Raw genomic sequence first — 12549 nt, forward strand, 5'->3', positions numbered from 1 at the left:
AGATTTAGTGAATGGGCAAAAATCCGGCAGATGGAGTATAATGTAGAAAAATGTGAAGTTGTCCACTTTGGTGGGAAGAATAGAAAAGCAGAATATTTTTTAAATGGAGGAAGACTGCAGGATGCTGTGGTACTGATGGATCTGGGTGTCCATGTACACGAATCACAAAAAGTTAGCATGCAGGTATAGCAAGTAATTAGGAAGGCAAATTGAATGTTAGCATTTATTGCAAGGCGGATGGAGTATAAAAGAAGGGAAGTCTTGCTACAACTGTACATGGCCTAGAGTACTGCGTACAGTTTTGTTCTCCTTATTTAAGAAAGGATTTACTTGCATTGGAGGCAGTTCAGAGAAGGTTCACTAGATTGATTCCTAGGATGAAGGGGTTGTCTAATGAGGAAAGTTTGAGCAGGTTGGGCCTATACTCATTGGAGTTTAAAAGAATGAGAGGTGATCTTATTGACATATAAGATTGTGAGGGGGCTTGACAGGGTAGATGCTGAGAAGATGTTTCCCCTCATGGGGGATTCTAGAACTAGGGGGCACAGTTTCAGAATAAGGGGTCTTCTATTTAAGATGGAAAAGAGGAGGAATTTCTTTTCTCAGAGGGTCATTAATCTTTGGAATTCTCTACCCTAGACAGCAGTGGAGGCTGGGTCATTGAATATATTCAATTCTGAGCTAGACAGATTTTTAATCTCCAATGGAGTAAAGGGTTATGGGCAACAGGCAGAAAAGTGGCGCAGTGGTTAGCACCGCAGCCTCACAGCTCCAGCAACCCGGGTTCAATTCTGGGTACTGCCTGTGTGGAGTTTGCAAGTTCTCCCTGTGTAAATTGGCCATTATAAAGTGCCCTTAGTATAGGTAGGTGGTAGGGAAATATAGGGACAGGTGGGGATGTGGTAGGGATATGGGATTAGTGTAGGATTAGTATAAATGGGTGGTTGATGGTCGGCACAGACTCGGTGGGCCAAAGGGCCTGTTTCAGTGCTGTATCTCGAAACTAAACTAAACTAAACTAAAAGTCGAGTTAAGGCCACAACCAGATCACCCATTATCAAATTGAATGGAGGAGCAGACTCGAGGGGCCAAATGGCCTTCTTATGTTTTCATGTTTTAAAATTGGAAATTGGTGGGGAGAGCGAGAAATGAAGCTATTCCATTTTAACTGCTTGCCTGCTCAATTTCCACTGAGCAATGAGTTAAAAATAACCCTGTTTTGTGTTTTTAATCCTGAGAACAAAGCTTGCTTCCAATTAATGCCATCTATTGTTTTTCAATGGTTTGACTTTTTATGGCATTGTTACATTTCAAGACATGAGACTTTATAAAATTATTTCAGAATAACAATAATCTGTGCAGCAGCAGCAATGGCAATGAAAAGATAGCTGTAGTCTTTTGCTGTTTCTTTATAACCACATAATGAAAAATATTTAAATGTTATCATTAAAATCCTGGGAGTCCATATTTTAATTAATTTTGTGAACGGCTCTGTTGGCTCAAGAATGAATAAAACCATTCTCATTTTACTGCTCATACACTTGTTCTGAGTCTCAAAGACAGACATGCAGACTGAAGTAATTGAAAACTGCTGAATTATTTCGTCCTGCTAAGAGCGTGCTGCTGTCTCTTATTTGGATGTCAGCCTCTCATCTCTATCTCCGAAACAGGCAGGTCCTTCAGATCAAGGCCGTTTTTAAAAGGGGGAGGTCTCAAGCACCCTTTGACAACCCGGTTTAATGGTCCAAGTGACTCGTAGACTTACAGAGAGGGCAAGCGGACTTTCATCTCGTTTCATGAATTATGCACAGTTGCTGCCTTTCTGCCTGATCAGACCAAAGTAATCCAGCTTCTGCTTTCGCATGCTCTGCCCTCGCCAGAACATTATTCGTAGTGACTTCTCTTTTCCTAACTTCCCTGGAAAACAGATGTGAGGGCAAAGTTATGGCTGCAGGAGGGTATTCAGATAAAAAGTAAAAAAAAAAATGCGGCTGTGAGACGGGGTGACTGAATGAAGGCTGAAAGTGAATGCAGCAATGTACTGTCGGGTGGGAATACAGCGCTGGAGATATGTGTGCAGGTAACCTGGTTTGTTGTTTTCTGTTCTGGTTCTTCCCAGAGCTTGCCTCAGGAGATAAGTGGCAAGAATATTTATATTCTACAGATTGTAAACTGTGTGTTTAGTCAAGCTTTCTCTATGTTCTGCGTCTGGTTCTCCTGCATTGTTGAAAGAGCTGTTAGGTAGTTCAAGGGACATGATTCCCGCAGAGGCAAAAAAAAAGTGATGGGAAAATATTTTCTTTGTGGAAGAGCCTGAATAGCCGTCACGATGATGTCATAGGCAAATAATGCTTCGATGTGATTTATGTTTTTCCATCTTTATGAAGAATGGTGCTCCTTTCACTTGAGTCGTTATGCATTGGATTATAAAACAAAAGGTAAGTTATCATCAGTCAGCTTGGGGATTTGAAACATTGTTTTGCTAATTTACAAGAACTAAATTAGCAAACATTAAATGCTGACATTTTAATCACACTCGTGTGGAAAGTATTAATAGTCACAGCTCACAGAGCAAAGTTTAGTGACATCCTATGAAATGAATTTTATCAAAAAACTTAGAAATCTTGCAGTTAAAAGTGTATAAGTAATGTCACCTCAACCTACGTTTTAATGTATCGATTTAACTGATTCTGCTATTCACTTTATACTGCAGTTACCCATGTAGAAGTTTTACAGCAATAATTCATATTAAATATTGAATCTTTAATAATACGTTACTTTCGATTATAGGAAAAAAGGACTGCTTTTAATTAGCTGCTGTTTTGCCCGATAGAGGCAAGCTACTTGCACTGAATAATGCAAAGAATAAAAAGTAAAAAAAAAATGCGTCTGTGAGACGGGGTGACTGAATGAAGGCTGAAAGTGAATGCAGCAATGTACTGTATTGCTGTATTAACAGGTCAAAGAATAAGTCACAAGCTCTATATACATGAAAATATTGTGTACTAACACGTGCTGTTGACTACTGCTTTAATATGTAGTTCTTTGGATTATAAAGTTAATTGGCATGGGTTTGTCTATTAATTATTCATTCAATGCAATCTGAAATTCATCAGAAAAATTCTAGGTACTGCCAATCCTTCAAAAATATCGATATAAAGTGTCACTCTGTAGTTTCAAACTATGGGAGTAGGTGACTAATGAGCAGGTTTTGTTTATGGCAGGTATTTGTCAGCTGCCTATATATTAGAGATGTTGAGAGGTTTCAAAAAATCATTGTTTCAGGATTTGTCAATAAGAGCTTTATACATTTGCTTAGCACATCTGTCAAAAAGTTTCAAAGTGCCTCACATGCAATGATTTACTTTGAAATGCAGTGGCTGCTGTTCTATAGGCAAATGTCAATAAACACCAAGTATATGAAAAGGTGAGGGTTACTACTTTTTTTCAGTTTAATGGCTGGATTCAGTCCAGTTGATGAAAAATACCTCATGTAAATGGGGCCATGGAATGCTACTTTGACCAGTCGGGCTTTCCATATCAGCAGTTGGCAAAATAAACACAGTTAATAATTTGACAGGCTTTGATTGCAGTATTTGTTCACTGGCTGAAATACAGCTACTTTAGTCAGGTATACGCATGTTTCATTTAATGCATTTTAAGTTGACTATGAATTTATACAGTTAAAGACTGAGACTTGAATGGTTCATTCCAAGCTATTTGTTGGTGATGTGGTAATAGTCCACTTAGATTTACATGCTGTCATCATAATAAATTAATCATCCACTCTTATTATTGGTGTTTGTACATGTGCTAAATAGTATTCTGCTGCTTTGGCCATTATTTGTCGTGGAAAATGTAACCATGATATCCATGAGCTTTTGTAACAATTTAAACAGGTGTTCAACAGAGTGCAGGAAAAATATATTACTCTAAAAGGAAAGAACAAACTAAACACTAATGAGACTCCACTGATGAATAAAAACATAAGGGAACAATTCAGGGTTAGGAAAGAGGCATACATTAACTACATAGCAGAGGAGTGAATAATAAGAGAGAATATGAAGAGATGAGATGTCAAAAAAATAATTAGGAAGACAAAGAGGAACTGTGAAATTAAGTTATCAAGGAACTTAACACAAAATAGTAAAATATTTTATGGGCACAGCAATAAAAAAGAAAGGCTGGGATGGAAATGGGACCATTAAGGGAAAGATAGGATAATACCACAGGTAATGATACGGAGATGGCAGAAATATTAAATAATTATTTTGCTTCGGTCTTTACCAAGGAGATAGAACAAGTAAACATCTCATTGAATGATGTGATGAGTAATGTGATAAGTACATTTAAAATAATAAAAAGGGATGTATTGAATAATCAAATAAAACTCAAAGTGGATAAAACCCTGGTCTGGATGGATTGCATCCATCCATTTTAAAAGAATTTGGGAAGAGATAGCAGAGGCATAAGTACACATATTTAATAATTTGTCAGAAAAAGATGTCATGGCAGAGGATTGGCAGATAGCTAACATAATTCCTATATTTAAGAAGGCAGACAAAACATGCCCAGGGAATTATAGACCAGTCAGCTTAACATTGATGGTAGAAAATTTTTTTTTAAAAATACTAAAGTAGAAAATAGATGAACATTTAGAAAAGAAAAATATAATAATGAATAGTCAGCATGGATTTCAAAGGGAAAATCCTGCTTGACGAACAATATTGATTTTTTTGAGGGGGTAACAGAGAGAGTAGACAACGGTAATGTAGTAGATTTTTAAAAATTCTTTCATGGGATGTGGGTGTCGCTGGCAAGGCCAAAATTTGTTGCCCATCCCTAATTGCCCTTGAGAACTGAGTGGCTTGCTAGGCCATTTCAGAGGGCAGTTAAGAGTCAACCACATTGCTGTGGGTCTGGAGTCACATGTAGGTCAGACCGGGTAAGGACAGCAGATTTCCTTCCTTCCCTAAATGACATTCGTGAACCAGATGAATTTTTATGAAAATCCATGATACTTTCATGGCACCGTTACTGATACCAGCTTTCAATAAAGCCATCAATGTAAATTATCTGCATTTTCAAACGTCCTTTAATAAGGTGTCCCATAATAGTCTGGTCAGAGAATGCAGAGTCAGGGGACAAGTGGCAAAATGGATTTCTAGCTGGCTTCAAGACGGAAAGCAGAGAGTGGAGTAAAGGGTAGTTATACAAATAGTCACTTGGTAGTACAGAACTTGAGTATTGCTGAAAAAAAAGACACGCTATCGACACTTTTCATCTTGCACTCGCCAAGGCAGATGCAAGAATGCCAAATTTCAAAGGAAGCAAGAATTTATGCTGCATGATAAAAGAGGTGCTGATAGGTTGGCAAGTTGACTCTGGTCAAGGCGTTGCCATGGAGAATGCACCAGGGAAATATTGTCCTTTACGCTTTGTTTAATTCAAAAAGGCACAATGCCTGGATATGTTCCTTTTGCCTGCAAAGGACAGGTCCCTGCGTATGAATATATGTAGCTTCTAGCAAGTGTAAGTGAGCCACATTGTGAACTCATCTTAAATTGGTTGTTCATATAATTCTTAGCACACGCAGGATTGTTAGTAAGTGCTGTCCAATTGCAAAGTTTTACAAGTACAGGCTGCTTGAGTACGGTTAATACTCTGCCTATTGTGAACAGCTAAAGGGATGTGCTGTTTGGGATGTACGGCCTACGTACCTGACTTTGAGCAGCACTGGAATTCATATACCACATTGCTCATTTGTGTGGTAAGCAGAATGTCTTTTTGGTTTAATGGCAGCATCCTGTTAGTGAAACAAAATATTTTTTGAATTAAACAAAACATGGTGGAAAGTAGTTCCCTGGTGCATTCTCGATGGCAACACCTCGACTAATCAGAGTCGGCTTGCCAACAGTGAACACCCTTTTTCTCATGCAGTATAGTTTGATGCTCGCTTTGAAATTCGGCATTCTTGCATCTGTCTTGATGAGTGCAAGACAAAAAGCTTCAGCAGCATGTCTCTTTTTTTCAGTAATGCTAAAGGGTAGTTACTCAGAATGGCAGAAGGTAGAAAGTGGTGTTCCAGAAGGATCTGTGCTGGGATCACTGCCTTTCGCAATTTATATTAATGATTTGGACTTTGGAATCAAAAACACAATTTCTAAATTTGTGAATGACACCAAATTGGGGGGATAGTCAATACTGATTGGGGTGACAACAAATAATAGGAGGGCATTAATAAACTTGCAGAATAGGCAGATAAGTGGCAAATGAAGTACCTCACATTTGTCTGTGTTGAAGTATATTTTGGTAGGAAGAATACAAGTGTCACTTATTACTTGGAAGGTAACGAGTCTCGATAGGGTAGAGGAACAAAGGGATCTCGGAGTACAAACACACCAATCCCTAAATGTGGCACCACAGATTAGCAAGGCCATAAAAAAAACAAAGCAAGTAGTAGGCTTTATTTCTCGAGGGATAGAATTGAAAATAGGGAAGTTATACTAAATCTGTATCAAACCTTGGTTAGATCACTCTTAGAGTACTGCATGCAGTTCTGGTCGCCATATTATAAAAAGGATATGGAGGTACCAGAGAGGGTGCAGGGGAGATTTACAAGGATGATACCAGAAATGCATGGGAATCCATATCAGGAGAGGATGAACAGGTTGGGTCTCTTTTTTACTTGAAAAAGAAGGCTATGGGGTGACCTAATAGAGGTCTTTAAAATTCTGAAAGGTTTTGATAGAGTAGATACAGAGAGAACTGTTCCACTTGTAGGGAAAAGCATAACTACAGGCCATCAATATAACCAAGAAATCCAATAGGGAATTCAGAAGAAACCTCTTTACCCAAAGAGTGGTGAGAATGTGGAACTCACTACCACAGGGAGCGGTTGAAGCAGATGGTATAGATCCATTTAACGGAAAGCTAGACAAGCGTATAAGGGAAAAGGGAATAGAGGGTTACGATGATAGATTTTGATGAGGAAAAATGGGAGGAGCTCGAGTGGAGCATAAACACCGGCAGGGACTGGTTGAGCCAAATGGCCTGTCTCTGTGCGGTATTTCCCATGTATGATTCAATAAGTTTTTGGGATAGCTATTTAGTATCAGTCATAATCAGTCCCTTAGCGAAAAACAAGTAGGGCTTCATCTTAGAGAATTAAAAGAGGCCTAACCTTAACAATTATGGTCCATGTTTTCTTCTGTTCAAAGAAACAAGTGAAATGCCTGTTTTTATTGTAGGGTGTTATTTGCTGAAGAAAAGACAAGAACAGATGATTCTGAAATGTATGATGCCTGAGAATGTGATTTTCTTAACGATGATGTAAAAGTGGACCTAATCACAATGTATTTATGATAATAGTTCTTTAACGATTCTCAACTAAATAACCAACAGAAGTGCAAAATGTTCTTTAATCCCTTTATGAAATGTACAGTACTTGTGGAGAATATTTGCATGGCAAATGCTTGAGACCAGGGCCTGAATGCACTAGTAAGCTCAGTCACAGAGAAATGCAAAAATATTCTGGTAGATGACTCCCAAATATGCAAAGGAGCTAAAAAAAAAAGTGTGGCAATAGATCACTGCAAAAGACACTGGGATGTCAATGAATCACAGAACTTGCTGGAAAGTACAGAAGTTGAATATCGTGCACATAACTGCAAAGCAGCATGACGGAACATCAATGAACATGAAGAGAGGTAGTGGTTAAAGATAGATGAGAAAAACATACTGACAGAGACAAATGTTAACAAGGATGAGTCAAGGGAAGGATCAGAAGTTAAAATAATAACAGTATTGTGTAAATGATATTACGGGAGTGGTGCCAGCGGACTGGGGGATTGCAAATGTTACACCCCTGTTCAAAAAAGGGAGGGGGCTAAACCCAGTAACTACAAGTCAGTCAGTGATGGGGAAACTTTGAGACAATAATCTGTGACAAAATTAATTGTCACTTTTAAAATCATGTTTTAATAAACAACAGACAGCATGGATTTGTTAGAGAAAAATCATGTTTGACAAACTTGATTGAGTTCCTTGAAGAAGTAATGAAGAGAGTTGATGAGGACGGTGCATGCAATATTGTGTATATTGACTTTCAAAAGGTGTTTCATAAAGTACCACTTAATAGACTTATTAGCAAAATTGAAGCCCTTGGTATTAAAGGAGCACTGGTTGCATAGATACATAATTGGCTAAGGGACAGAAAGCAGTAGTGGTGAACGGTTGTTTTTCAGACTGGAGTGGAGCATACAATGGTATCATCCAGGGATGAATATGTACTAATGATCTGGACTTGGGTACTTCTTTCTTCTTCTTTGGCCTCCTTATCTCGAGAGACAATGGGTAAGCGCCTGGAGGTGGTCAGTGGTTTGTGGAGCAGCACCTGGAGTGGCTATAAAGGCCAATTTTAGAGTGACAGGCTCTTCCACAGGTGCTGCAGAAAAATTGGTATGTCGGGGCTGTTACACAGTTGGCTCTCCCCTTGCGCTTCTGTCTTTTTTCCTGCCAACTGCTAAGTCTCTTCGACTCGCCACACTTTAGCCCCGCCTTTATGGCTGCCCGCCAGCTCCGGCGAACGCTGGCAACTGACTCCCACGACTTGTGATCAATGTCACAGGACGTCATGTCGCGTTTGCAGAAGTCTTTAAAGCGGAGACATGTTCGGCCGGTGGGTCTGATACCAGTGGCGAGCTCGCTGTACAATGTGTCTTTGGGGATCCTGCCATCTTCCATGCGGCTCACATGGCCAAGCCATCTCAAGCGCCGCTGACTCAGTAGTGTGTATAAGCTGGGGATGTTGGCCGCCTCGAGGACTTCTGTGTTGGAGATATGGTCCTGCCACCTGATGCCAAGTATTCTCCAGAGGCAGCGAAGATGGAATGAATTGAGACGTCGCTCTTGGCTGACATACGTTGTCCAGGCCTCGCTGCCATAGAGCAAGGTACTGAGGACACAGGCTTGATAAACTCGGACTTTTGTGTTCCGTGTCACTGCGCCATTTTCCCACACCCTCTTGGCCAGTCTGGACATAGCAGTGGAAGCCTTTCCCATGCGCTTGTTGATTTCTGCATCTAGAGACAGGTTACTGGTGATAGTTGAGCCTAGGTAGGTGAACTCTTGAACCACTTCCAGAGCGTGGTCGCAAATATTGATGGATGGAGCATTTCTAACGTCCTATCCCATGATGTTCGTTTTCTTGAGGCTGATGTTTAGGCCAAATTCGTTGCAGGCAGCCGCAAACCTGTCGATGAGACTCTGCAGACACTGTTGAGTGTGAGATGTTAAAGCAGCATCGTCAGCAAAGAGGAGTTCCCTGATGAGGACTTTCCGTACTTTGGACTTCGCTCTTAGACGGGCAAGGTTGAACAACCTGCCCCCTGATCTTGTGTGGAGGAAAATTCCTTCTTCTGAAGACTTGAATGCATGTGAGAGCAGCAGGGAGAAAAAAATCCCAAAAAGTGTGGGTGCGAGAACACAGCCCTGTTTCACGCCATTCAGGATAGGAAAGGGGTCTGATGAGGTGCCGCTATGTTGAATTGTGCCTTTCATATTTTCATGGAATGAGGTGATGATACTTAGTAGCTTTGGTGGACATCCAATCTTTTCTAGTAGTCTGAAAAGACCACGTCTGCTGACGAGGTCAAAGGCTATGGTGAGATCAATGAAAGCAATGTAGAGGGGCATCTGTTGTTCGCGGCATTTCTCCTGTATCTGATGAAGGGAGAACAGCATGTCAATGGTCGATCTCTCTGCACGAAAGCCACACTGTGCCTCAGGGTAGACGCGCTCGGCTTCTGGAGCCTGTTTAAAGCGACTCGAGCAAAGACTTTCCCCACTATGCTGAGCAGGGAGATTCCACGGTAGTTGTTGCAGTCACCGCGGTCACCTTTGTTTTTATAGAGGGTGATAATATTGGCATCGCGCATGTCCTGAGGTACTGCTCCCTCATCCCAGCACAGGCAAAGCAGTTCATGTAGTGCTGAGAGTATAGCAGGCTTGGCACTCTTGATTATTTCAGGGATAATGCTGTCCTTCCCAGGGGCTTTTCCGCTGGCTAGAGAATCAATGGCATCACTGAGTTCCGATTTTGTTGGCTGTACGTCCAGCTCATCCATGACTGGTGGAGGCTGGGCTGCATCGAGGGCAGTCTCAGTGACAACATTCTCCCTGGAGTACAGTTCTAGGTAGTGCTCAGCCCAGCAGTCCATTTGCTTGCGTTGGTCAGTGATTATGTCCCCTGATTTAGATTTGAGGGGGGCGATCTTCTTGATGGTAGGCCCAAAAGCTCTCTGAGGCCAGCTGAATATGACTGCATAAGTGTTGCCTGTAGTCATTTGCGCAGCACCTGGCTGTTCTTTGTGCAGTGCTTCTGGCTGCTTTAAGTGCTACGGATGCTAACTCGCTGGGGGCTTTCTTGTAGTTCAACGGTGCAATGCGCTGAGCGGCTATGACAGGTTCCAGCTCTTCAATATGAGATTGTAACCAGTCTGCATTCCTCTTCGTGCGTTTGCCGTAGGTGGTCAAAGCTGACTCATAGATGGCGTCTCTGATGTGGGCCCACTTGGTCTCAGCATCCCCTGTGGGAGTGTTTTGAAGGGCTGTTACAAGTGAATTTAGAAATTTTTGTAACAGCTGTGGATGAGAAATTCTGCTCGTGTTGATGCGCGGGTGGCCCTTCTGCTTGGAATGATGCAACTTCTTTGGTCTGAGTCTAACCTTGCTGCACACCAGGGAGTGGTCGGTGTCGCAGTCCGTACTGTGGAAGCTGCGTGTGATTTGAACACTGTTTAAGGAGGCTCGCCTTGTGACGATGAGGTCTAGCTGGTGCCAATGACACGATCTTGGGTGCCTCCATGAAACCTGGTGACAGGGTACAAAGCACGTAATTTCAATGTTTGCAGATGATACGAAAGTTGGAGATTTACTAAACATTGAGAAGGACAGTAGCATACTTCAAGAAGTTACAGACCAGTGAAATGGAGAGCCACATGAAAGATTAATAACACAGGAAGTATGAAGTGATGCATTTTGGAAGGAAGAATGAGGAGAGGCAATATAAATTAAATATTGTATTTTTAAAGGAGGCGCCGGAACAGAAAGACTTGAGGGTTCACATGTGAAAATCTTTGAAGGTGGCAGGACAATTGATAGCTTTTTTTAAAAATGATTTTCTTGGCTGTAACTAGTGGAGTGCCACAGGATTAGTGCTGAGGCCTCAATTATTTACAATCTATATCAATGACTTGGTGAAGGGACCAAATTTGTGTTTGCTAAATTTGCCAATGAACAATGATTGGGAGGAGAGTAAGTTGTGAAGAAGACATAGAGTCTCCAAAGGGATCCAGATAGGTTAAGTGAGTGGTAACAATTGGCAGATGGAGTATAATGTGGGAAAATGTTAACTTGTCCACTTTGGCAGGAAGAATAGAAAAGCAGTATATTATTTAAATGGAGACAGATTGCAGAACTCTGCAGTACAGAGGGACCTGGGTGACCGGATACATAATTCACAAAAAGCTAGTATACAGCTAACAGTAAGTGATTAGGAAGACAAATGGAATCTTGTAGTTTTTGTAAGGAGAGTGGAATATAAAAGTAGGGAAGTTTTGCTCCAGTTATACAGGGCATTGGTGAGACTACATCTGGAATACTGCATACGGTTTTGGTTTCCTTACTTAAGAAAGGATATAATTGCATTAGAAGCAGTTCAGAGAAGGTTCACTCGACTGATTCCTGGGATGAAGGGGTTATCTTATGAGGAAATGTTGGACAGGTTGGGCCTGCATCCACTGGAATTTTGAAAGACTGAGTTAGATAGATTTTTGATTGACAAGGGAGTCAAGGGTTATGGGGAGCAGACAGGAAATTGGAGTTGAGACCACTAACCAGGTCAGCCATGATCTTATTGAAAGTGGAGTAGGCCCGAGGGGCTGAATGGCCTACTCCTGCTCCTAATTCATACGTTCATGTTTGTATGTTCTTTCTAATTCTCTCTTTCACTCCTTGCCCATTTCTCTCTCTCTTTCTCTCTATCTCTCTATGAGGAAGTACTTTTTTACACATGGGTGATGACCTGGAACTCAGTACCCACGAAGGTGGTGAAAGCAAAGACAACCAATGACTTCAAGAGGAAGTTGGATGGACACCGGGGATAAATAGACTTGCAGGGCTATGGAGGTCGAGCCAGGTAGTAGGATTGACAGCATAGCTCCGTGGAGAGCCAGCATGAACTTGATGGGCTGCATGGCCTCCTTCTGTACCATAAATGTCTCTATGGCTTTATAAATAGAGGCATAGAGTACAAAAGCAAGAAAGTTATGCTAAATCCTTATAAATCATTGGTGGAGCTTCAGCCGGACTATTGTGTCCAATTCTAGGAATCACACTTTAGGAAACAAGTCAAAACCTTAGAGAGAATGCAGGGAAGATTTACTAGAATGGTACCAGGGATGAGGGACTTCCTGGAGAGACTAGAGAAACTGTGGTTTGTTCTCCTTAAAGCAGAGAAGGTTAAGGGGAGATTTAGTGGAGGTGTTC

General features: G+C 41.2%; 1 protein-coding gene across 2 annotated transcripts in view; it reads left to right on the top strand.

The window, feature by feature from the left end:
• Nucleotides 1-1628: 1628 nt before the first annotated feature.
• The window catches only part of LOC137355604 (E3 ubiquitin-protein ligase MARCHF1-like), a 217708-nt gene continuing 206787 nt past the window's right edge, over nucleotides 1629-12549 (top strand). The window contains exon 1 of one of the 2 annotated variants that reach the window (XM_068020961.1): nucleotides 1629-2080. In XM_068020961.1, the coding sequence (XP_067877062.1) occupies nucleotides 2012-2080 (69 nt within the window). In that variant the 5' untranslated portion in view covers nucleotides 1629-2011. Of the gene's footprint in view, nucleotides 2081-2366; nucleotides 2439-12549 lie in introns of those variants that run through there. The other variant, XM_068021042.1, reaches the window with a different exon arrangement.

Source organism: Heterodontus francisci, chromosome 1, assembly GCF_036365525.1.
Source record: "Heterodontus francisci isolate sHetFra1 chromosome 1, sHetFra1.hap1, whole genome shotgun sequence".
Taxonomy (NCBI): domain Eukaryota; kingdom Metazoa; phylum Chordata; class Chondrichthyes; order Heterodontiformes; family Heterodontidae; genus Heterodontus; species Heterodontus francisci.